This window comes from Ranitomeya variabilis, chromosome 1, assembly GCF_051348905.1.
Source record: "Ranitomeya variabilis isolate aRanVar5 chromosome 1, aRanVar5.hap1, whole genome shotgun sequence".
Lineage (NCBI taxonomy): Eukaryota > Metazoa > Chordata > Amphibia > Anura > Dendrobatidae > Ranitomeya > Ranitomeya variabilis.
In genome coordinates this window covers 653,489,944-653,517,599 of record NC_135232.1, presented here as the reverse complement: position 1 = coordinate 653,517,599, position 27,656 = coordinate 653,489,944, and the positions used below count along the sequence as shown (strand labels likewise).

General features: G+C 43.8%; 1 protein-coding gene across 3 annotated transcripts in view; it reads left to right on the top strand.

Moving 5' to 3' along the window:
- Positions 1 to 27,656, top strand: part of TTC6 (tetratricopeptide repeat domain 6) — a 255,994-nt gene that overhangs the window by 67,341 nt on the left and 160,997 nt on the right. For all 3 annotated transcript variants that reach the window (XM_077262594.1, XM_077262599.1, XM_077262589.1), the window contains exon 5: positions 23,402 to 23,517. In XM_077262594.1, the coding sequence (XP_077118709.1) occupies positions 23,402 to 23,517 (116 nt within the window). The remainder of the gene's footprint in view (positions 1 to 23,401; positions 23,518 to 27,656) is intronic.

Here is a 27,656-nt window from a genome sequence, read left to right as displayed (position 1 = left end):
AGGGTAAACATCGGGTTACTAAGCGCGGCCCTGCGCTTAGTAACCCGATGTTTACCCTGGTTACCAGTGTAAAACATCGCTGGTATCGTTGCTTTTGGTGTCAAACACGACGATACACGCCGGTCTGACGACCAAATAAAGTTCTGAACTTTGTTCAACGACCAGCGATGTCACAGCAGGATCCTGATCGCTGCTGCGTGTCAAACTCAACGATATCGCTAGCCAGGACGCTGCAACGTCACGGATCGCTAGCGATATCGTTTAGTGTGAAGGTACCTTAAGGCCGGGTTTACACTTGGGTTTGGCTGTTCTGCGTATGGCTGCGTACTTCCTCCCTTAAGCTCTGCCTATGCTCCACCTACGTCCTGCGTCGACCTGCGTACCTATCTTTAACATTGGGTACGCAGGGACATATGTTGTATGCGGATACGTCCGCACGTGGCGTTTTGACATGCCCGCCGAACGCAACATGTTGCATTTTCTTGCGGTCGGCGGGCACATAAAAACGCCGCAAGCGGACGCATCCGCATACAACGTATGTCCCTGTGTACCAAATGTTAAAGATAGGTACGCAGGGCACATGCAGAAGTAGGCGGAGCTTAAGGGAGGAAGTACGCAGCCCTACGCACTCTACCCAAAAGCAAGTGTGAAACCGGCCTAAGACATTAACAGCTGGCACCGAGCCCCCTTCCCATACTTTAACCCCTTCATGACCCAGCCTATTTTGGCCTTAATGACCTTGCCGTTTTTTGAAATTCTGACCAGTGTCCCTTTATGAGGTAATAACTCAGGAACGCTTCAACGGATCCTAGCGATTCTGAGATTGTTTTTTCGTGACATATTGGGCTTCATGTTAGTGGTAAATTTAGGTCGATAATTTCTGAGTTTATTTGTGAAAAAAACGGAAATTTGGCAAAAAATTTGAAAATTTCGCAATTTTCACATTTTGAATTTTTATTCTGTTAAACCAGAAAGTTATGTGACACAAAATAGTTAATAAATAACGTTTCCCACATGTCTACTTTACATCAGCACAATTTTGGAAACAATTTTTTTTTTTGCTAGGAAGTTATAAGGGTTAAAATTTGACCAGTGATTTCTCATTTTTACAACAAAATTTACAAAACCATTTTTTTTAGGGACCACCTCACATTTGAAGTCATTTTGAGGGTTCTATATGGCTGAAAATACCCAAAAGTGACACCATTCTAAAAACTGCACCCCTCAAGGTGCTCAAAACCACATTCAAGAAGTTTATTAACCCTTCAGGTGTTTCACAGCAGCAGAAGCAACATGGAAGTAAAAAATGAACATTTAACTTTTTAGTCACAAAAATGATCTTTTAGCAACAATTTTTTTATTTTCCCAAGGGTAAAAGGAGAAACTGGACCAGGAACGTTGTTTTCCAATTTGTCCTGAGTACGCTGATACCTCATATGTGGGGGTAAACCACTGTTTGGGCGCACGGCAGGGCTCGGAAGGGAAGGAGCGCCATTTGACTTTTTGAATGAAAAATTGGCTCCAATCTTTAGCGGACACCATGTCGCGTTTGGAGAGCCCCCGTGTGCCTAAACATTGGAGCTCCCCCACAAGTGACCACATTTTGGAAACTAGACCCCCCAAGGAACTTATCTAGAAGCATAGTGAGCACTTTAAACCCCCAGGTGCTTCACAAATTGATCCGTAAAAATGAAAAAGTACTTTTTTTTCACAAAAAAATTATTTTAGCCTCAATTTTTTCATTTTCACATGGGCAACAGGATAAAATGGATCCTAAATTTTGTTGGGCAATTTCTCCTGAGTACACCAATACCTCACATGTGGGGGTAAACCACTGTTTGGGCACATGGTAAGGCTCGGAAGGGATGGAGCGCCATTTGACTTTTTGAATGAAAAATTATCTCCATCGTTAGCGGACACCATGCTGCGTTTGGAAAGCCCCTGTGTGCCTAAACATTGGAGCTCCTCCACAAGTGACCCCATTTTGGAAACTAGACCCCCCAAGGAACTCATCTAGAGGCATAGTGAGCACTTTAAACCCCCAGGTGCTTCACAAATTGATCCGCAAAAATGAAAAAGTACTTTTTTTTCACACAAAATTTCTTTTAGCCTCAATTCTTTCATTTTTACATGGGCAACAGGATAAAATGGATCCTAAAATTTGTTGGGCAATTTCTCCTGAGTATGCCGATACCTCATATGTGGGGGTAAACCACTGTTTGGGTGCACGGCAAGGCTCGGAAGGGGAGGCGTGCCATTTGACTTTTTGAATGGAAAATTAGCTCCAATCGTTAGCGGACACCATGTCGCGTTTGGAGAGCCCCTGTGTGCCTAAACATTGGAGCTCCCCTACAAGTGACCCCATTTTGGAAACTAGAACCCCCAAGAAACTTATCTAGATGCATAGTGAGCACTTATAACCCCCAGGTGCTTCACAGAAGTTTATAACGCAGAGCCGTGAAAATAATAAATGTGTTTCCTTTCCTCAAAAATATTTTTTTAGCCCAGAATTTTTTATTTTTGCAAGAGTAACAGGAGAAATTGGACCCCAAAAGTTGTTGTCCAGTTTCTCCTGAGTACGCTGATACCCCATATGTGGGGGTAAACCACTGTTTTGGCACACGTCGGGGTTCGGAAGGGAAGTAGTGACGTTTTGAAATGCAGACTTTGATGGAATGCTCTGCGGGCATCAGGTTGCGTTTGCAGAGCCCCTGATGTGCCTAAACAGTAGGAACTCCCCACAAGTGACTCCATTTTGGAAACTAGACCCCCAAGGGAACTTATCTAGATGTGTGGTGAGCACTTTGAACCCCCAAGTGCTTCACAGAAGTTTATAACGCAGAGCCGTGAAAATAATAAATGTGTTTCCTTTCCTCAAAAATATTTTTTTAGCCCAGAATTTTTTATTTTTGCAAGAGTAACAGGAGAAATTGGACGCCAAAAGTTGTTGTCCAGTTTCTCCTGAGTACGCTGATACCCCATATGTGGGGGTAAACCACTGTTTGGGCACATGCCGGGGCTCGGAAGGGAAGTAGTGATGTTTTGGAATGCAGACTTTGATGGAATGGTCTGCGGGCATCATGTTACGTTTGCAGAGCCCCTGATATGCCTAAACAGTAGAAACCCCCCACAAGTGACCCCATTTTGGAATCTAGACCCCCCAAGGAACTTATCTAGATGTGTGGTGAGCACGTTCAACCCCCAAGTGCTTCACAGAAGTTTACAACGCAGAGCCGTGAAAATAAAAAATCATTTTTCTTTCCTCAAAAAAGATGTTTTAGCAAGCAATTTTTTATTTTCACAAGGGTAACAGGAGAATTTGGACCCCAATATTTGTTGCCCAGTTTGTTGTGAGTACGCTGATACCCCATATGTGGGGGTAAACCACTGTTTGGGCGCACGTCAGGGCTCGGAAGGGAAGTAGTGACATTTGAAATGCAGACTTTGATGGAATGGTCTGCGGGCGTCCCATTGCATTTGCAGAGCCCCTGATGTGCCTAAACAGTAGAAACACCCCACAAGTGACCCCATTTTGGAAACTAGACCCCCGAAGGAACTTATCTAGATGTGTGGTGAGCACTTTCAACCCCCAAGTGCTTCACAGAAGTTTATAACGCAGAGCCGTGAAAATAAAAAATAATTGTTCTTTCCTCAAAAATTATGTTTTAGCAAGTAATTTTTTATTTTTGCAAGGGTAACAGGAGAAATTGGACCCCAACAGTTGTTGCCCAGTTTGTCCTGAGTACGCTGGTACCCCAAATGTGGGGGTAAACCACTGTTTGGGCGCACGTCGGGGCTTGGAAGGGCGGGAGCACCATTTGACTTTTTGAACGCAAGATTGGCTGGAATCAATGGTGGCGCCATGTTGCGTTTGGAGACCCCTGATGTGCCTAAACAGTGGAAACCCCTCAATTCTAACTTCAACACTAACCCCAACACACCCCTAATCCTAATCCCAACTGTAGCCATAACCCTAATCACAACCCTAACCCCAACACACCCCTAACCACAACCCTAACCGCAACACACCCGTAACCCTAATTCCAACCCTAATCCTAACCCTAATCCCAACCGTAACCCTAATCCCAACCCTAACCACAACTGTAACCCCAACACACCCCTAACCCTATCCGTAACCCTAACCACAAGCCTAATCTTAACCCTATTTCAAACCCTAGCCCTAATTCCAACCCTAACTCTAACTCCAACCCTAACCCTAAGGCTATGTGCCCACGTTGCGGATTCGTGTGAGATTTTTCCGCACGATTTTTGAAAAATCTGCAGGTAAAAGGCACTGCGTTTTACCTGCGGATTTACAGCAGATTTCCAGTGTTTTTTTGTGCGGATTTCACCTGCATATTCCTATTGAGGAACAGGTGTAAAATGCTGCGGAATCCGCACAAAGAATTGACATGCTGCGGAAAATACAACGCAGCGTTTCTGCACGGAATTTTCCGCACCATGGGCACAGCGGATTTGGTTTTCCTTAGGTGTACATGGTACTGTAAACCTGATGGAAAACTGCTTCGAATTCGCAGCGGCCAATCCGCTGCGGATCCGCGGCCAATCCGCTGCGGATCCGCGGCCAATCCGCTGCCGATCCGCTGCGGATCCGCTGCCAATCCGCTGCGGATCCGCGGCCAATCCGCTGCCGATCCGCTGCGGATCCGCGGCCGATCCGCTGCCGATCCGCTGCCGATCCGCTGCCGATCCGCTGCGGATCCGCGGCCGATCCGCTGCGGATCCGCTGCCGATCCGCTGCCGATCCGCTGTGTATCCGCTGCCGATCCGCGGCCGATCCGCTGCGGATCCGCTGACGATCCGCTGCGGATCCGCGGCCGATCCGCTGCCGATCCGCTGCGGATCCGCTGTGTATCCGCTGCCGATCCGCGGCCGATCTGCTGCGGATCCGCTGTGTATCCGCTGCGGATCCGCGGCCAAATCCGCACTGTGTGCACATGCCATAACCCTAACCCTACCCCTAACCCTAACCCTACCCCTAGTTCTAGTTCTAACCCTAGTTCTAACCCTAACCCTAGTGGAAAAAAAAAAAATATATATTTTCTTTATTTTATTATTGTCCCTACCTATGGGGGTGATAAAGGGGGGGGGTTTATTTATTATTTTTTTATTTTGATCGCTGTGATAGAACCTACCACAGCGATCAAAATGTACTTTGCCGGCCGGCAGATGCGGCGGGCGCACTGCGCATGCGCCCGCCATTTTGGAAGATGGCGGCGCCCAGGGAGAAGACGGACCGACTTCGGGAGGCTCGGTAAGTATGAGGGGGTGGTGGGGGGGTGGATCGGAGCACAGGGGGGGGGATCGGAGGACCGGGGGAGCGGACAGGAGCACGGGGGAGCGGACAGGGGGACGGAGGGGGGTACCGGAGAGAACGGAGGACTGGGGAGGAGATCGGGGGCGGTGGGGGGGGGCAGAACATGATTTCCAGCCATGGCAGATGCTATTGCAGCATCGGCCATGGCTGGATTGCAATATTTCACCATTTTCATAGGTGAAATATTGCAAATTGCTCTGATTGGCTGTTGCACTTTCAACAGCCAATCAGAGCGATCGTAGCCACGTGGGGGCAAAGCCACCCCCCCTGGGCTGAAGTACAACTCCCCCTCTCCCTGCAGATCGGGTAAAATAGGAGTTAACCCTTTCACCCGATCTGCAGGGATGCGATCATTCCATGACGCCACATAGGCGTCATGGGTCGGATTGGCACCGACTTTCATGACGCCTACGTGGCGTCAAAGGTCGGGAAGGGGTTAAACTGTTTGAAATACTCACCTCTCCTCATTCCCCCTGGCCGCATGTCCGGTCTCTCCCACATCTTCTGACGTCTCAGGGTAGAGGGCGTGATGATAACACTTCAGCACTCCCTCTGTGCTGAGCAATGCAGAGAGCCAAAATAGGCTAAAGACCCCGGAGCTGAAGAGACCAGAGCTGCACTCAGTGGGGAACGAGGAGAGGTACATATTTGATTATTTTTTATGTATGAAGCCCATTTTGTATGGAGCATTATATGGAACCCATTATACTCTATACATTATATGGGGCCCATTCTGTATGGAGCATTATATGGGGCCCATTCTATATGGAACATTATATGGAGGCCATTCTATATGGAGCATTATATGGGGCCCATTCTATATGGAACATTATATGGAGGCCATTCTGTATGGAGCACTATATTGGGCCCATTCTGTATGAAGAATTATATGGGGCTATTCTGTATGGAGCATTATATTGAGCCCATTCTGTATGGAGCATTATATGGGGCCCATTCTGAATGGAGCATTATATGGGGCCCATTATTCTGTATGAAGCGATATATGGAGTCCATTATTCTGTATCAAGCAATATATGGAGATCATTATAGTGTATGGAGCATGTATGGGGCCTATTATATACTGTATGGAGCAATATACGAGGCTCATTATATTGTATGTAGCAATATATGGGGTACATTACTCTGTATGGAGCTTTATATGGGGCCCATTATTCTGTAGGGAGCAATATATGGGGCCCATTATTTTGTATGGGGCAATTCATGGGGTCCAGTACTCTGTGTGGAGCATTATATGGGGCCCATTATTTTGTATGCAGCAATTTATGGGGTCCAGTACTCTGTGTGGAGCAATATAAGGGGCCCATTATACCGTATGGAGGACTATGTGGTGCCTATAATACCATATGGAGGACTATACTGTCCGGGCTAAAATGAAAACTTTTAAATTTCCCCAGGGCATGCACTGTGTGGTCTGAGAATTTGCCGGTTTCCGAGCTATTGTAGAATTTACAATATATATCACTCATGTAATGTAAGAAGTGAAATCTTTGGCATTATACTATACCTATATTTCTCTGCCGTATCTGTGCATCATGAATCGTGGTATGTGTTAAAGGAGCCCACTTAGACTCTTTTGCCCGGGGCCCACAAAAATCTGGAGCCGGCCCTGGATAAGCACCTCACAGTCTATGGACTTTGTACATGGAGAGCCTGATGTGGGAGGGGTTAGATGTGGTATGGGCAGGGAAAGGTTTCTTAGCTTGGCTGCATTGCTAAATCTAAAAACTCTGATTGTGTCAGAATGGCTGCACCCAGTAAATTAAGTGATACATGTTTGGATTCAGCTTCTCTTTACCTACATCAGGCTGCTCTCAGATGTGTTAGCAAAAATCTTATGTCAGATTCCCTTTAAATAGTTATTATTAAGTGCTTGAATGGGTAAAATTACAAAGACAAGGGTAAAATTACAAAAACAAGCAAATTTGAAATTTACCGCTCATTAAAAATCTACTCCATGTTATTGTATGACCTACACAATTGCCCAATTTGGTTAACCTAGAGGCATTTTTTCAAGGTTAATCTTGAGTTTAGAGATTTAATATAGGGAAGACAAGCCCCACGAATTAAGCTGGAAATACTGCAAAGAAATAAAGCAATGGGTGGCCTTGCAGTCCCGAATCCATGGGTTTATTATATGGCAGTTCAACTCCAACATATTTGCGGGTGGGATGATCCTGGGGGGTGGAAGAGCGCAGCATCTCTTACTTTAGCACCATCTTCAGTCAATAAGCTAATAATAATATTATGCTAGATTAAGTTCTAATGAAATACCCTATACGTTCAAGGGAAAAATGGGAGGGTGTGATAGGTCTTATCGAAGAAAGCCATTGGTTTGAAATTTTGGAAAAAGTTCTACAATTGTCCCTAAGCGAATCCCATAGATTATCTCAAATATATTTGCTGCACCTCCATATTCTTACTATTGCACCAACAGTTGTCTCCTCACACAGCGTCTTACTTATGGTTTTGTAGCCCATTCCAGCTTTGTGCAGGTCTATGATCTTGTCCCTGACATCCTTATAAAGCTCTTCGGTAGAGGTTAGAGTCTCACTGATTGAGTCTGTGGACAGGAGTCTTTTATAAAGGTGACTATGTAAGACATCTGTCTTTAATGCAGGTAACGAGTTGATTAGGAGCGTCTAACTGGTCTGTAGGAGCCAGAACTCTTAATGGTTGGTAGGGGATCAAATACTTATTTCTCACTGCAAAATGCAAATAAATTTATATAATTTATAGAATGTGATTTTCTGGATTTTATTTTTGATATTCTGTCTCTCAATGTTAAAATTAACCTACACTTAAAATTATAGACTTTTCATGTCTTAGTCAGTGGGCAAACTTACAAAATCAGCAAGGGATCAAATACTTATTTCCTTCACTGTAACACATTATTCCTTACTGTTGGTTTTATTGCAGGATGCAGAATTCATTTCTAGCATTAGGTTAGAGAGTGATATTGAAATGTATTTGTCTCCACATTTGCTACAATGTAGAAGTATCAACTTTTAGAGAGCGCAGAACAAGCCAGTGATAAATGAGTGTCCCATGCTAGTCTTCACTCTGCTGTGATCTCTGCAATCTGTCTATAATCTACTATATAATTGTCTAAGGGTCACTTCCGTCTTTCTGTCTGCCCTTCTGTCTGTCTGTCTTTCTCTATGTCACGGAAATCCCAAGTCGCTGATTGGTCGCAGCAAAACGGCCACGACCAATCAGCGACGGGCACAGTCCGGCGGCAAAATGGCCACTCCCCTGCCGTCAGTGCCCGCTCCATACTCCCCCCCAGTCAGTGCTCACACAGGGTTAATGGCTGCATTACACCGCGTTATGCCGCGGTGTAACGCACTCCGTTAACGCTGCTATTAACCCTGTGTGACCAACTTTTTACTATTGATGCTGCCTATGCGGCATCAATAGTAAAAAGATCTAATATTAAAAATAATACAAAAAAAAAAAAATCATTATATACTCACCTTCCGTGGGCCCCCGGATCCAGCCGAGGCCTTTCCCGCTCCTCGCGATGCTCCGGTGACCGGTCCATGCATTGCGGTCTCGCGAGATGATGACGTAGCAGTCTCACGAGACCGCTATGTCATCATCTCGTGAGACCGCAATGCACTCTTGGGACAGGAGCGTCGCGAGGAGCATCGGTAAACGCCTCGGCTGGATCCGGGGGGCCGACAGGGGGTGAGTATATCACTATTTTTTATTTTAATTCTTTTTTTAACAGGGATATGGTGCCCACATTGCTATATACTATGTGGGCTGTGTTAGATACTGTGTGGGCTGTGTTATATACTACATCTCTGTGCTATATACTATATGGGCTGTGCTATATACTACGTGGCTGTGGTATATATTACGTGGCTGGGCAATATACTACATCGCTGTGCTCTATACCACGTTGGCTGTGTTATATACTGCATGTGCATTGTTATATACTGCGTCTCTGTGTTGCATACTACGTGGCTGGGCAATATACTACGTGGCTGTGCTATATACTACGTGGCTGTAAACTACATACATATTCTAGAATACCCGATGCGTTAGAATCGGGCCACCATCTAGTGTATCATAGTTTCATAGGTTGAAGAAAGACCTGGGTCCACCATGTTCAACTGTTCGCCACCAATTATACGTTTTGTCACTAAATTATCTATAACCCGCAATGTTATGTGTATTGAGGAAATAATACAACCCTTGTATAAAAGCTGTTATAGTTTCTGCCATTACCACCCCTTGTGATTGGGCATTCCACAGGCTGACTGCTCTAATTGCCAAGAACCCTTTCCTATTTAGCTGCTGGAATCACCTCTTTTCCACCTGTAATGAGTGCCCCCTGGTCCTTAGTACGGTCTTTGGAAGGAATAAGTCATGCGCCAGTCCGTTGTACTGACCACACATATATATTTATACATAGAAATGAGATCTCCTCTGAGACGTTTTTTTCTAAGCTAAACAAGCCCAACGTTTACAACCTCATATCTAATAATCTATTTCATTAACCCCTTTCTGACATCTGACGTAATAATCCGTCCCTGTACCCTGGGCCTATTTGACCAGGGACGGATTATTTCTAGTGATGATCGAATAGCTTCGGATAAGAGCTTATCCAAATAGCTAGAGAGCTTACCGAATAGCTGGATTTGTAACCTGGATACCTGGAACACTCCTGATAATCAGCTGTTTGGTGCTGCAGCTGCATTTGTCGTGGCTGTGTGACAGTGATTACACATTCATGGAGAGCCCAGCAAAAAGGCTCTCCATGCATGTGTTGTGACTGTCACACATCCACAATTTTACCACACACGAAATGACATAACCCCCCCCAAAAGCAATTTCTGAATTGCTGTTTTTTGTTAATTCTGCCTCCCAAAAATCGGAATAGAAAGCAATCAAAAAATGGCATATGCCCGAAAATGGTACCAATAAAAATGTCAACTCGTCCCGCAAAAAGCCATCTCTCTTCTGACTTTGTGGGCCAAAGTATGGAAAAATTATAGCTCTCAAAATGTGGTGATGCAAAAACCATCTTTTGCAATAAAAAGTGTCTTTTAGTGTGTGTGACAGCAACCAAACATAAAAACCTGATATAAATCTGGTATTGCTGTAATCACACTGACCCAAAGAATAAAGTCGTCTAATTACTTATACCATATGCTGAACGGCGTAAAAAGTCAATAAAACCAATTCTCTACATGCAGTTGATTTTTTAATTCTGCCTCCCAAAGATTGCAGTAAGGCGCGGTGCACATTTATTCTGCGCTGAGCGCTCACGCCAGGGTTTCCGTGTAAATCTCTGAAATACTTGATTCAGACAGAACCTCTGGCTGAACATTTCTTATAATGAGGCAGATGGAGGCACTGTGAATGCTGTCTGACCTGTGGTCTGGTGGTGTCCTTCTTTTAAGGATTACATAAAAGTGCGATCAGGCACAGGTTTGTGCACTTCTGAAAAGAAGGACACCGCTGAACAAAGGCCAGACGGAGTCCAGAGTAACTCTGCTGCTTCATTAAAGTGAATGGATCCCTCAGGGTTTTCATCTGAATAACGTCACTCAGAGATTTAGAGAGAAACCCCAAAGTAACTGCTCAGCGTAGAGCGCCGGATAAATGTGATCCCAAACGTTATGTAAAATATTCCCAATAAAAGCTTCAACTCCGTCCACAAAAAAAGCAAGTCCCCACTCAGGTCTGTCATCTGTTAATGGAAATATAGGGGGCTTCCATGTTACTGGTAGCACAAAGGCTCTGGAAAAGCAAAATGGCTCCTCAATCCTCATCCGTCAAAAGAAATTCAGCAAATTCTCCGCTCTCAGATCCAAATGCCCCCTCCCTTCTGAGCCCCATTGTACCTAAACCACATATTATGTCTACATTTGGAATTTCTGATGCGATGAGAGCCCGCATAACTAGGCTGGGCATAACGTATTGGTGACTACCATGTACTAGTCACTACAGCGTACTGGTCACTACAATGGCAGTTTGCAATTTTCACTCAGCAACATTCATTGCTGCTTGTTTCTGGAAAATACCCGTGGAGTCAAAATCGCCACTACACCTGTAGCTAAATTCCAGTTTCCAAAATGGGGTCACTTGAGGGAGGATTCTGCTCTTCTATCAATTAGCAAAATTGTATATGGAGTCCGCAAGCTGTTCGAGGAAAATCTGTGCTCCATGAGGCAAATAACGCTCCATTCCTCCCAAGTCTCTCCTTATGGCTAAGTAGTACTATACAGCCACATATGGGATATTGCCACGTTCAGTAGAAATTGTGGAACACATTTTGGTGCCATTTTTACCAACTTCTTGTGTGAAAATGTAAAATCTGGGGCTATAACTAAATTTTGGTGGTAAAAATGTAGTTATTTTTTCTTCACTGCCCAATGGTATAAAATTTTGTAACACACCCGTGATGTCAATATGATCACTGCATCCCTATATGAATTCATTAAGAGGTGTAGTTTGTAAAATAGGGTCAGTTATGGGGAGTTCTGCTGTTCTGGCACCTCATCTCTTCCAGTGGGTCATGGCACCTGCAAACCATAACAGTAAAATCTGGCGCTCCTTGCTTTCTGAGCTTTGCACTGTGCCTGAAAAATATTTCCAGATTACATGTTGGGTATTGGCGCACTCAGAAAAAAATGGCCCTTCTTTTTATTGTAAAAAAATGTCCTATTAGTCCTTAGAAAAATTAAAACTTGGGGCTAAAACAACATTTTAGTGGTAAAAATGTAATTTATTTTTTCTTCACCGCTCAGTTGTATAAAATTCTGTGAGGCACATATGGTGTCAATATGATCACTGCACCCCTAGATGAAGTCATTAGGGAGTGTAGTTTGTAAAATTGAGTTCACATATAGGGAATTTGTGTTGTTCTGCACCTCAGAGGCTCTCCCAATATGACATGGCACCATCAAATCATTCCAGCAAAATCTGAACTCCAATATGGCTCCTCTTCCCTTCTGAGCTTTACACTGTGACTCAAAAGTTGTATTCTCCCACATATTGGGTATCGGTGTACTCAGGAGAAATTGCACAACAAACTGTATAGTCAATTTCTCCTGTTATCCTTCTGAAACAAAACTGCAAATTTTGGGGCCAAATAACATTTTTGTGGGGAAAATGTGATTTTGTTATTTTCACGGCTCAACGTTATAAACTCCTGTCAAGGGCCTGGGGGTTCAAGATGCTCACCACACATCTAAATACATTCTGTGAGGGGCATAGTTTCCAAAATAGGGTCTCTTGTGGGGGGTTTCCACTGTTTAGGCATATCAGGGGCTCTCAAAATGGTACATGACGTCCGCTAATGATTCCAGGAAATTTTACATTCAAAAAGTCAAATGACACCCCTTCCCTTGTGAGCCCTGCCTTGTGCCCAAACAGTAGTTTTCTCCCTCATATGGGGTATCGGCATACTCAGCAGAAATTGCACTACAAATTGTATGGTGCAATTTCTCCTGTTACTCCTATGAAAATGCAAAATTTGGGGATAAAATAACATTTTTGTGGGAAAAATTAGATTTTTTTTATTTTCAACATTATAAACTTCTGTGAAGCACCTAAGGGTTCAATATGCTCACTACACATCTAGATCAGTTCTTTGAGGGATCTAGTTTCCAAAATGTGTCACTTCTGGGGGATTTTCACTGTTTAGGCACTTCAGTGGCTCTCCAAGCGCAACATGGCATCCGCCAATTGTTCAAGAAAATTGTGATTTCAAAAAGTCAAATGGCGCTCCTTCCCTTCCGAGCTCTGCCGTGCGCCCAAACAGTGGTTTTCTCCCTCATATAGGGTATCGGCATGCTCAGGAGAAATTACACAACAAATTTTGGGGTCCATTTTTTCCTGTTACCCTTATCAAAATACCGTAATAAAATTGGATCTGCAGTAATTTTCTTGTGAAAAAATGTTAAATGTTCAGTTTTTTTTCCACATTCCAAAAATTCCTGTGAAGCACCTGAAGGGTTAATAAACTTCTTGAATGTGGTTTTGAACACCTTGAGGAGTGCACTTTTTAGAATGGTGTCACTTTTGGATATCTTCTATTATATAGACCCCCTCAAAGGGACTTCAAATGTGGTGTGGTCCCTATAAAAAATGGTTTTGTAAACTTTGTTGTAGAAATGAGAAATCGCTGGTCAACTTTTAACCATTATCACTTACTAACAAAAAAAATGTTGGTTCCAAAATTGTGCTGATGTAAAGTAGACAATGTGGGCAATGTTACTTATTAAGTATTTTGTGTGACATATCACTGTGATTTAAGAGCATGAAAATTCAAAGTTGGAAAAATGCGAAATTACCAAAATTTTCGTCAAATTTCCATCTTTTTCACAAATAAACGCAAGTCATATCAAAGAAATTTTACCACTGTCATGAAGTACAATATGTCATGAGAAAACAGTGTCAGAATCACCGGGATCCATGGAAGCATTCCAAAGTTATTACCTCATAAAGTCACAGTGGTCAGAATAGTAAAAATTGGCCTGGTCATTAAAGGGAATCTGTCACCCCAAAAATGGCCTATAAACTAAAGCCACCGGCATCAGGGGCTTATCTACAGCATTCTGTAATGCTGTAGATAAGCCCCCAATGTATCCTGAAAGATAAGAAAAACCGGTTATATTATACTCACCCAGGGGCGGTCCCGCTGCGGATCGGTCCAATGGGCATCGCGGTCCAGGTCCGGCGCCTCCCATCTTCATATGATCACGTGCTCTTCTTGTCTTCTTGCCACGGCTCCTGTGCAGGCGTATTCTGTCTGCCCTGTTGAGGGCAGAGCAAAGTACTGCAGTTCGCAGGCGCTGGGCCTCTCTGACCTTTCCCGGCTCCTGCGCACTGCAGTACTTTGCTCTGCCCTCAACAGGGCAGACAAAGTACGCCTGCGCAGGAGCCGCGACAAGAAGAGAACGACATGGTATGAAGATGGGAGGCGCTGGACCCGGACCACAATGCCCATCGGATCGGACGGCAGCGAGACCGCCCCTGGGTGAGTATAATATAACCTGTTTTTCTTATCTTTTAGGATACATACAGAATGCTGTTGATAAGCCCCTGATACTGGTGGCCTTAGTTTAAAGGCTATTTTTGGGATGACAGATTCCCTTTAACATGCAAACCACCTTCGCAGGTAAAGGGGTTGATAATCTGTAGATTTTACATTGTACAGTTGTGGCCAAAAGTATTGACACCCCTGCAATTCTGTCAGATAATACTCAGTTTCTTCCTGAAAATGATTGCAATCACAAATTCTTTGGTATTATTATCTTCATTTAATTTGTCTTAAATGAAAAAACACAAAAGGGAATGAAGCAAAAAGCAAAACATTGATCATTTCACACAAAACTCCAAAAATGGGCCAGACAAAAGGATTGCCACCCTCAGGCTAATACTTGGTTGCACAACCTTTAGCCAAAATAACTGCGACCAACCGCTTCCGGTAACCATCAATGAGTTTCTTACAATGGTCTGCTGGAATTTTAGACCATTCTTCTTTGGCAAACTGCTCCAGGTCCCTGATATTTGAAGGGTGCCTTCTCCAAACTGCCATTTTTAGATCTCTCCACAGGTGTTCTATGGGATTCAGGTCTGGGCTCATTGCTGGCCACCTTAGAAGTCTCCAGTGCTTTCTCTCAAACCATTTTCTAGTGCTTTTTGAAGTGTGTTTTGGGTCATTGTCCTGCTGGAAGACCCATGACCTCTGAGGGAGACCCAGCTTTCTCACTCTGGGCCCTACATTATGCTGCAAAATTTGTTGGTAGTCTTCAAACTTCATAATGCCATGCACACGGTCAAGCAGTCCAGTGCCAGAGGCAGCAAAGGAACCCCAAAACATCAGGGAACCTCCGCCATGTTTGACTGTAGGGACCATGTTCTTTTCTTTGAATGCCTCTTTTTTTCTCCTGTAAACTCTATGTTGATGCCTTTGCCCAAAAAGCTCTACTTTTGTCTCATCTGACCAGACAACATTCTTCCAAAACGATTTAGGCTTTTTCAGGTAAGTTTTGGCAAACTCCAGCCTGGCTTTTTTATGTCTCGGGGTAAGAAGTGGGGTCTTCCTGGGTCTTCTACCATACAGTCCCTTTTCATTCAGACGCCGACGGATAGTACGTGTTGACACTGTTGTACCCTCGGACTGCAGGGCAGCTTGAACTTGTTTGGATGTTAGTCGAGGTTCTTTATCCAACATCCGCACAATCTTGCGTTGAAATCTCTTGTCAATTTTTCTTTTCCGTCCACATCTAGGGAGGTTAGCCACAGTGCCATGGGCTTTAAACTTCTTGATGACACTGCGCACGGTAGACACAGGAACATTCAGGTCTTTGGAGATGGACTTGCAGCCTTGAGATTGCTCATGCTTCCTCACAATTTGGTTTCTCAAGTCCTCAGACAGTTCTTTGGTCTTCTTTCTTTTCTCCATGCTCAATGTGGTACACACAAGGACACAGGACAGAGGTTGAGTCAACCTTAATCCATGTCATCTGGCTGCAAGTGTGATTTAGTTATTGCCAACACCTGTTAGGTGCCACAGGTAAGTTACAGGTGCTGTTAATTACACAAATTAGAGAAGCATCACATGATTTTTCAAACAGTGCCAATACTTTTGTCCACCCTTTTTATGTTTGGTGTGGAATTATATCCAATTTGGCTTTAGGACAATTCTTTTTGTGTTTTTTCATTTAAGACAAATTAATTTTGCAGGGGTGTCAATACTTTTGGCCACAACTGTATGTCAGCGATAATGTACAGTGCCTTGCAAAAGTATTTGGTTCCCTGGAACTTTTCAACCTTTTCCCACATGTCATGCTTCAAACAAAGATACCAAATGTAATTTTTTGTTGAAGAATCAACAACAAGTGGAACACAATTGTGAAGTGGAAGAAATTTATTGGTTATTTTAAATTTTTGTGGAAATTCAAAAACTGAAAAGTGGCGTGTGCAATATTATTCAGCCCCTTTAACTTAATACTTTGTTGCGCCACCTTTTGCTGCGATTACAGCTGCAAGTCGCTTGGGGTATGTCTCTATCAGTTTTGAACATCGAGAGACTGAAATTCTTGCCCATTCTTCCTTGGCAAACAGCTCGAGCTCAGTGAGGTTTGATGGAGATCGTTTGTGAGCAGCAGTTTTCAGGTCTTTCCACAGATTGTCGATTGGATTGAGGTCTGGACTTTGACTTGGCCATTCTAACATCTGGATACGTTTATTTGTGGACCATTCCATTGTAGATTTTGCTTTATGTTTGGGATAATTGTCTTGTTGGAAGACAATTTTCCGTCCTAGTCTCAGGTCTTTTGCAGACTCCAACAGGTTTTCTTCAAATTTGGCTCCATCCATCTTCTCATCAATTTTAACCATCTTCCCTGTCCCTGCTGAAGAAAAGCAGGCCCAAACCATGATGCTGCCACCACCATGTTTGACAGTGGGGATGGTGTGTTCAGGGTGATGAGCATATTGTTTGGCATTGTTGCCAAAAAGTTCCCTTTTGGTTTCATCTGACCAGAGCACCTTTTTCCACATGTTTGGTGTGTCTCCCAGGTGGCTTGTTGCAAACTTTAAACGACACTTTTTATGGATATCTTTGAGAAATGGCTTTCTTCTTGCCACTCTTCCATAAAGGCCAGATTTGTTCAGTGTAGGACTGATTGTTGTCCTATGGACAGACTGTCCCACCTCAGCTGTAGATCTCTGCAGTTTGTCCCGAGTGATCATGGGCCTCTTGGCTGCATCTCTGATCAGTCTTCCTCTTGTTTGAGATAAAAGTTTAGAGGGACGGCCGGGTTTTCGTAGATTTGCAGTGGTATGATACTCCTTCCATTTCAATATGATCGCTTGCACAGTGCTTCTTGGGATGTTTAAAGTTTTGGAAATCATTTTTTATCCAAATCCGGTGTAACAGGCCAAAGTAACCCCGTCCCAGATTAACCCCGGGTATAATTTGGCCTAGGCCAGAGTATACCCCGGGGTATAAACTGGCCTAGGCCAAACTATACCCAGGCATAAAATGGCCTAGGCCAAACTATACCCCGGGGTGTAAAATAGCCTAGGCCAAACTATACCCCTCCAGGCCACATTATACCCCCCAGGGTTAAAGTGGCCTAGGCTACATTTAACCCTGGGTATATTTTGGCCTAGGCCAAACTATACCTAAGGATGTAAAACAGCCTAGGCCAAACTATAACAGGCCACACTATACCCTCAGGCCAGACTATAGCCTTTTACTGGTTGCTATGGGATTTTACATGGCCACTTTATCCTAGCAACGCCCTGGATACGGTTGGAAAAGGGGTTTATCTACCTTGGGGGGCACCCTCACAGCACTGCGGGGAAGCCGGGGAACCCTTTTACTGGTTGCTATGGGATTTTACATGACCAATTTATCCTAGCAACGCCTTGTATACGCTTGGAAAAGGGGTTAATCTACCTTGGGGGCACCCTCACAGCACTGCGGGGTGGGTGGGGATCCCTTTTACTGGTTGCTATGGGATTTTACATGGCCACTTTATCCTAGCAACGCCCTGGATACGGTTGGAAAAGGGGTTTATCTACCTTGGGGGCACCCTCACAGCACTGCGGGGAAGCCGGGGAACCCTTTTACTGGTTGCTATGGGATTTTACATGACCAATTTATCCTAGCAACGCCTTGTATACGCTTGGAAAAGGGGTTAATCTACCTTGGAGGACACCCTCACAGCACTGCGGGGTGGGTGGGGATCCCTTTTACTGGTTGCTATGGGATTTTACATGGCCACTTTATCCTAGCAACGCCCTGGATACGGTTGGAAAAGGGGTTTATCTACCTTGGGGGCACCCTCACAGCACTGCGGGGAAGCCGGGGAACCCTTTTACTGGTTGCTATGGGATTTTACATGACCAATTTATCCTAGCAACGCCTTGTATACGCTTGGAAAAGGGGTTAATCTACCTTGGAGGACACCCTCACAGCACTGCGGGGTGGGTGGGGATCCCTTTTACTGGTTGCTATGGGATTTTACATGGCCACTTTATCCTAGCAACGCCCTGGATACGGTTGGAAAAGGGGTTTATCTACCTTGGGGGCACCCTCACAGCACTGCGGGGAAGCCGGGGAACCCTTTTACTGGTTGCTATGGGATTTTACATGGCCACTTTATCCTAGCAACGCCTTGGATACGCTTGGAAAAGGGGCTTATCTACCTTGGGGGCACTGTCGCAGCATTGCATGGAGGCTGGGGAACTCTTTTCCTGGTTGCTAAGCGATTTCAAATGATCAATCTAAGGTACTTACACCATGTAAAACCCTATAGCAAGCAGGGTGCCCCCAAGGTAGATAAACCCCTTTTCCAAGCATATACAAGGCATTGCTAGGATAAAGTGGTCATGTAAAATCCCATAGCAACCAGTAAAAGGGTTCCTCGGTGTAACAGGCCAAAGTAACCCTGTCCCAGATTAACCCCGGGTATAATTTGGTCTATGCCAGAGTATACCCGGGCATAAACTGGCCTAGGCCAAACTATACCCCGGGGTGTAAAATAGCCTAGGCCAAACTATACCCCTCCAGGCCAGATTATGTAACTAATCTGGGGTTAAAGTTGCCTAGCCCAATTTATACCTCTCAGCTCATATTATACCCCAATGAAATCATTTGCATTGAGTGATATACACAAGAATTACTTAATGCTTCAACATTTTATTGAGAAACCAAACTGACAATTCTTAAAGAGTACCTCCCACTATACAAAACTTTTGCCCATGGCAAAAGTAGTTGTAAAGGGGGGTATTTGTAATGCATATGCATTACAAATACCCCCCCATTTTATAGTTACCTTAGGGGGGCTGCCCGATTACCCCCCCTCGCTAACCGCCGCTGCCCGTCTCCTGGTAGACGGGGTCCCCCTCCTGCCGCTAGGTGGCGCTGCCTCTCCATGCGCCGACGTCACAGCCAGGCGCCATAGAGGAGAGCGGCACCTGGCTAGTGCCGTTGGAGCTTGTAGAAGCAGAGCCAGCACCACCTAGCGGTGGGAGGGGGGGCAATAATTTCTCATTAGCTATAAGTCACTTATCATGCAATGCAATTATCTGGGGCAACAAATCGCCCAACAGTCATTCTGTGTATTATGACATTTAGTCTAGCATGTCCTTGCTACCAAATTAACGTTTAAAGCTAAACACTGATAACAACATTGAAATGATCGTGCTTATTTTCAAGATACAGTGCATGTTCAGTTGTTGACTGCAGATTGAAGCTTGCAGGATATGTCAACCAATCCATGGAGTCACCGACGTTTGTGTAGATTATTATGTCGCAACTCAACAGATTCGCCGTGGTCATGATCTCTGCATCAGTTGCCCAGACTCCATCACGAGAGATTCCAGAGATGTTCACATATTCATTCACATTTTGGTTCAAGTAGTCCTGTAGTTTTTTTGTCAAGTCAGTTTTCATATGGTGGATGACTTTATCTCTGAGAAGGGAATGGTTGTCCTCTGTTCCTGTCAAGATGTAGCTGATGGCCCGGAAGAAGCAGTTTCCATCACCTTTGGTTTTATATGTACGCCGTGGTTGTTCAAGGTCTCGTCTGCATCCACAGTATACAACCTTACTAAACGTAAGGCCAAGAGTGGTGCTAAGATACTTCCTTCTTGAACTTGGTAGTAGGTTGAAAGCCTTAGTTTGCTTATTTTTCTGTGTGGCAGAGTCACTGGAATAATCATCATCGGATGGTGGAGAAGCCTCTTTATCCTGGTAAATCTTTAGGTTGCTGGTGTGGTATGTGTTGCTTAATATCTTGCCAGTTTTGTTGTTCTTAAGTTTTACTCGTCCCTTGGTCAAGGATTCCACAACTAAATAAGGTCCAATCCAGCGTGGTTCCATCTTTGAACCTATGCGTTGAATACGGCGCTGATTCTTGATATAAACTATGGTACCAGCAGTGATTTCTTTGTTGCTTTTGTGTCGGCGATCAAAGGCACACTTCTGGTGTTCTTGAGCAGAGTGGATGTTGGTACTGACGTCTGAGTGCAGCTTTTTAAGAATGCTTGACAGTGTATTTAGCACATCAGGGGTGGCATGATCTGAAATGGGCATGGGATCCACCGTATCATCTTTTGAGGGATTAAGGTCCATGGGAAGCTTGGCCTTCCGTCCATACATGACCTCAAATGGAGTAACCTTGGTTGAAGCATGCACAGATGTGTGATAGGCAAACAGAACACCAGGGATGAATTGATCCCAGTTGTTTCCTTGGTCATTGACAAGCTTACTAAGAGCTTCTTTAAGTGTCCGATTATCACGTTCCCGCTGGCCATTTGTTTGTGGGTGGTATGCAGATGAAATACGGTGATCTGTTTGAAAATGTTCCATCAGGTTGTCAATGATCGAGTTTACAAACTCTCGTCCCTGGTCGCTAATCAGAGTCTCCATACAGCCAAGGCGACAGATAACGGAGTACAAAAAATTTGCCACTGACTTGGCACTCTTATCTGGGACAGCTGTTGCTTCAGTCCATTTGGAGAAATGATCAGTGGCAGCAACTATATATTTGTTGCCATTTGATGTTTCCTGAAGAGGGCCAATCATATCAATCCCAACTAAGCTCCATACTTTTCCAGGCACTGATATACTGTTGAGTGGTGGAGCTTCCTTTGTGATTTTGGGATTTATAACAAAACATTTTTGACAGGCTTTCACATACTGGTGAACGTCATTTTTCATTCCCTTCCAGTAAAACCGGTCAGAGATTTTGGCTAAAGTTTTATCTCTGCCAAAATGGCCCCCAGATATTGGGTTGTCATGACAGGCCTTCAGGATATTTGGCAGTCGACTTTTAGTAAGAACCTCCTTTTCCCTATGATAAACAATTCCTCCTTGGGCTCGATATGGCTTTGCTGTTTGTCTAAACTGGGACTTGGCATTTGCACGTTTCTCAGGAGGTAGATCGTAGGTATACTGAGGGTACCTTTGTTCTGTTGCAGTGTAGAATCTCAAAAGCTGGTCATACAATTGATCTTCCATGGTTGTCAAAATTGGAAAAGATTTGGTGTCATAGAGAGCAGAGAGGTGTCATAGAGAACATACAAAACAAGTTATCATTAACTATGCACTGACAGGACAGCGCCATCTACTGTCAGTTCAGATCTGCACACTTTTCAACAAATAAGCAATAGGGTGAGAAAAACAGTGAAGTGATAACATTATGGCCTAGAGAAATACTATAAAAACTATTTTATACCCCCTGGTATAAAGTTTATCCCCCGGGGGTATACTATGGCCTAAGTCAGCTTTTGAATTTTTGTGCTGTTTCCTTCCTCAGTAAAAGGGTTCCCCGGCTTCCCCGCAGTGCTGCGAGGGTGCCCCCATGGTAGATAAACCCATTTTTTAAGCGTATCCAAGGCGTTGCTAGGATAGAATGGCCATGTAAAATCCCATAGCAACCAGTAAAAGGGTTCCCCACCCACCCCGCAGTGCTGTGAGGGTGCCCCCAAGGTAGATTAACCCCTTTTCCAAGCGTATACAAGGCGTTGCTAGGATAAATTGGTCATGTAAAATCCCATAGCAACCAGTAAAAGGGTTCCCCGGCTTCCCCACAGTGCTGCAAGGGTGCCCCCAAGGTAGATAAACCCCTTTTCCAAGCGTATACAAGCCGTTGCTAGGATAAAGTGGTCATGTAAAATCCCATAGCAACCACCTAAGGGGTTAACCACCTATCCTTAAGTGCTGCGAGAGTGCCCCCAAGGTAGATAAACCCCTTTTTCAAGCGTATTCAAGGCGTTGCTAGGATAGAGTGATCATGTAAAATCCCATAGCAACCAGTAAAAGGTTTCCCCACCCACCCGCAGTGCTGCAATGGTGCCCCCAAGATAGATAAACCCCTTTTCCAAGCGTATCCAAGGTGTTGCTAGGATAGAGTGATCATGCTATATCCCATAGCAACCAGTAAAGGGGTTCCCCACCCACCCCTCAGTGCTCGTCAGTGCCCCCTAGGTATACAAAGCCCTTTTCCAAGCATATCCAAGGCGCCAAGACAACGAGCTGGCACGAGCAGGGCTGAAGATTTCATGTCACATGTGACTATAGGGAGGGGGTGGGGCTTAGAAAGGGAGATCCCTGGCGTCACCAGAGGTGGAGGAGCTTGAAAAGGAGCAGTGCCCGATGGGAGGGGGAGCTGTGACCTAGAAGAATGAGCAGCTTTCCCTCAGCTTACCCTGGGGGGTATAATCTGGCCTGGAGGGGTATACTTTGGCCTAGGCTATTTTATACCCCGGGGTATAGTTTGGCCTAGGCCAAAGTATACCCGGGGTATAATCTAGCCTAGGCCACTTTAACCCCGGGTATAGTCTGGCCTGGGGGTATAATCTGGCCTGTTACACCGGCTTTAAACTTCTCCACAACAGTATCACTGACCTGTCTGTTGTGTTCCTTGGTCTTCATGATGCTCTCTGTGCTTCAAACAGAACCCTGAGACTATCACAGAGCAGGTGCATTTATACGGAGACTTGATTACACACAGGTGGATTATATTTATCATCATTAGGCATTTAGGACAACATTGGATCATTCAGAGATCCACAATGAACTTCTGGAGTGAGTTTGCTGCACTGAAAGTTAAGGGGCCAGATAATATTGCACGCCCCACTTTTCAGTTCCAGGGGGCAGAATACTTTCACAAGGCATTGTATCTGTTCTCTATGACTTGCAGAGTGCTGATCACTTGATGCCGGTCACGGTATTATAATCCATGTGTAATATATGTGACGACTGTATGGATAGCAATCATGCATGCCATTTTTTTAGGTCTTATTGTGCTAACTGTGACCCTTACCAATTCCATTGTATCCAAGGATAAGTGGAGTATTTGCTATGCTGGAACTGAGGGTCTGTTGCTTTTGTGAGCAGTGGCGACTCCCTGGCTGTATTCTGAGGGAGGGGCAGCGGTGAGAAATCACCAGGCGATGACAGGACAACTGTTTGTATTTTTGCTCATTGGGAAAAAAATCTTATTTTCCCTTTTTAAACCCCTGAAATGTTTATCTTGTTTTTTCTTTTTTTTTCTTCAGATCTCTTTCTCCGACATCATTCACCTAAAAGAAGATGCAGCGCCACCGATGAGACGTGAGACAACAAAGACTCGCCCTAGTGCAGCTCTCCTTGCCACCTGGAAGCCGAGGACAAAGTAATTTTTGAAACATAGAAAGGCTATCACATATGCGCACATTTTCTGTTAATTCTATCTGCAAACGCAACAGAGGCTGGACATTTTTTTAAGCTTGAGATCTTAGTATGTAAATGCTAAAAGAAAAAGAGAAATTTTTAGTTATTTGATGCGTTTTGTATACAATTGGTACACCCTTCCAGAACCCAGCACAATGTGGTAGGAACTGCCACATGCCTTAAAATATTTTTAAGACGGCAAAAGCAAAAACCTTTAGGGACATGTCACCCTCATATCGAGCATAGAAGTATGGCTTCTCTATGAATTGTAAATCAGGGCCATGAGGAAAAGAGCTGACAATCTAGAGGAAGTGTCTGCAGTACAGACCTTTTGCTGAGAAGGGGGTCGTTGAGGAAATAGGAGGAACATTTCCACCCATAATGTGCGGCAATTGATTATGACAAGTCAATCGGCGATCATGTAAAGCCATTTTTCTACAGGCCAATGCAAACTGTCTGTAGATGCAGTTTGCATATTGTGGACTGCACGTATTCCTATTTACATGGAGAGATGCGCTTCTGATAGTAATAATTTTTTTAGGCACAGTAAAAGATGCCACAATGTTTGCTTTTTCTCCGTGCTGGTAGCTGCCATGTCGACGTGCGACAATAATCAGGAGCAGCATGTCCATACAGCATCAGGCCTTGTTATGTCAGATCAAGATCGGAATTGTGAAAAGACCTAAGTTATAGAGTTACCAAACTAACCATATAAAAAAGAAGCAGATCATAATTGTGTAAGCAGTAATTTTGGACATTTTTAAAGGGGTTTTACATTATAAACGACAAATAGAAGCTCTTACCTGGATAGAAGACCCTCTGAATTAGATGCCAAAGGTAATTATGGTCGAGGATTAGGGCCTTATCCTAATGGTAAATTTAAGTTTTAGTCACATGTCAACATTTGCTGTACATGAGAGGTCTATTTTGTTTTTCCAGGAACAACACCGGGACAGATTATATTCTGTGTGGGGTATCCACAATGTTTTTTGTGGACTCATTGTCTGCAGAAGCATGTCCATGTGACTTGTCCTGCTCTGGTTAATTTAAGGACAGATCTGCAAACGGTCACAAAGCGCATAGCATCTGTGTGCTTTCTGTTTTTCATAGATAGTTTGCTAGAAGATCCATGGGAAACCTCTTTCCAAAAAACGATTGACACATGGATTCAACTGGATGAGAAATAGACCATGTATGAAAACATATCTCTTTTTTTTTTTTGCCGGCGCGAAACGGACATAAATGCTTGACAGGTGTATAAGAATAATATATTTTTACATAGCTGATAGAAAATCCAATCAACACGATCATTCACAATTCCTTAGTCATTTAAATGCCACTTGCAACCGTCATAAATAAATGTACTCGGCAACAAAGGAAAATGCAAAACTTATATTCACATTTTCTGAACCAGACTGCCATAATCTTCTCCTGGGTTTTCTCACATCATTGCCTGGAAACTGATCACCCGCCACTATATCCCAAGTGAAGAAGAATATACCCAAACCGAACGTTGTTGACCTTTATAAATTCATAAAACTACTTCGAGCATTTCATTTCAAGACAGCTTCATAAGAAGAGGCCTGATTTTCTAAAGCAATCACCTTGGCATTTTGGTGACCCCCCATACATGCCCTTACTTATCTGCAGCTTCTTCACCTAGGCCAGATTAGGTATGAGAAAAGATAGCAGTAAAAGACAAAGACCTTCTACCCCTTCAATAAATACTGTCAGATTATGGCAGCAGAAAAATATTTTTTTTCCCTGTGCATTAGGCCGAAATTGGCCACACACGGAGCTTCAACACTCCTCTGTCTCCCAGCATAAAGAGTGATAAATAGCTGGGCTAAGGAGACGTGAGGCTATAAAAACATGCACCTTTTTACCTGCAACACGCCAAAAACAACTCATTTCTGCTGATAGACTTCTGGGAATGTTTGCCAACGAGGAAAGTTCCTGGGGCGGCTGTCAGGACGGTCGTGCCAAACATTGGCTTTCTTGACTATTCATTGAGAGAAAGGGCTGAGGTGACAGGGTGACATCGTGCAGAGGTCAGCTACATGTTTTGTAGGATTGTAAAAACCTTAGACAATAGTGAAATGCTTTAGGGGCTGTAGAGTTTTAGTATTCTGTTTATTTTTGTGCAAAGGACCAAGTGTTTTACTGCTCAGCTTTCTTACCAAAGTGGTGGACTAGGAGATAATGAGCTTGTGAAAATCCAGAAAAAAGATTAACTTTTCTGTGTCCTAAAGTATACAGCATGAAAGTTTAGTTTTCTGTACTACTCCTGTATAAACTGATATAAAGGTATTGTTCAAGATTATTGTACTTGTTTTTATTATGTATACCCCTCCTCACATGTAAAGCACCATGGAATAAATGGCGCTATAATAATAAATAATAATAATAATAATAAAGATATTGAAGCCATCCTCAATAACCCTGGGGCATCAGCAAGCGCTCCAAGTTATGACTGAACATTATTTTTTTTCTACATGATTTCTCTAAGCCCAAATACTTTGGCTTCAGACACTTGATCTATACGTGACAGTAAATAACATGTATTCTAGCTTGATTTATCAGTAAATTGACCATCACACTGGTGCTATGGAATACAGATTTACTAAATCTATGGTGAAGGTATTCTAGGTCTGTCCCAGTCTGTTGGGGTTTCCATTTATTTTTTACTGGATGAAATAAATTTTAAAAAAAAAGCATTCCTCCAAAAGAAAAAGGTCAAATAATAAAATGCAACAGTTTTATAAAGGGGTTGTCCAGGCATGGGATGAAAGTCTGCACTTACTCTCTGTGGCTGCACACTTCTGAATTCTGATAGCTTGCTGTGCGCTTACTGTCAGGATTCTCTGGTATTGCTTGTGAGAGATGCGGTTCAATGATCGCAAGTATGCCATATGCATACTTGTGTCCACATTCTGACTAGATGTGCGAGGCCGTGCCAGTCCAGTCTGAATGTGGCTGTAAGTATGCATATTACAAACTTGCAGTCACATAACCGCCTGCTCTCGTTACCGACACCAGACAATCTTGACAGTGCGTGGTGCACACACTGTAAGGATTTAAAAGTCTGCAGTCACAGTGAGTGCTGACTTTCATCATAAACCTGGACAACTCCTTTAATGCTGACCATGTTAGGCTGGTTTCACACTTGCGTTTTTGTCTGCAGCGTTTTTTGCACAAAAAACGCATGCGTTTTTTTTCCTATATTTAACATTGAAAACGCATGCGTTTTTTTGCACATGCGTTTGGTCGCGTTTTCAAACGCATGCGTTTTTTGTCTGCATGCGTTCATTTTCAAAAATGCTACCTGCAGTATTTTCTTGCGCGTTTTTTTTGCCGCGAAAAAACGCATGCGTTTTTTTCGCGGCAAAAAAATGCATTGCTGTCTATGTAAACGCATGCGTTTTTAAGCACATGCGTTTGTTTGCGCTAAAAACGCATGCGTTTTTATAGAAAAAAAAACAGAAAACACACTGAAAAGCCACCCAGCACCATCAAGGTGATAAAGGGATCCAAACCCTAACCCTAACTCTACCCCTAACCTCACCCCTAACCGTTTAATGAACATTTTCTGACAGTCATATTGCCACGTATTTAAGTGCCACGTATCACGTATTTCAGTGCCACGTATGCCACGTGCCACGTATTTAAGTGCCACGTGCCACATATTTAAGTGCCACGTATTTAAGTGCCACGTATTTAAGTGCCACATGCCACGTATTTAAGTGCCACGTGCCACGTATTTAAGTGCCATGTGGCACGTATTTAAGTGCCACGTGCCACGTATTTAAGTGCCACGTGCCACGTATTTAAGTGCCACGTATTTAAGTACCACGTATTTCAGTTGCACGTATTTCAGTGCCACGTATTTCAGTCACGTTTAGGGTTAGGGGTAGGGGTAGGGTTAGGGTTTTCTTGTTTTTTCTTGTGTTTTCTTGTGTTTTCTTGTGTTTTCTTGTGTTTTTCTATAAAAACGCATGCGTCTTAAAAACGCATGCGTTTTACCGCGTTTACATGCGTTTTTCACACATGCGTTTTTTTTAAAAAACGCATGCAGATAAAAACGCAAGTGTGAAACCAGCC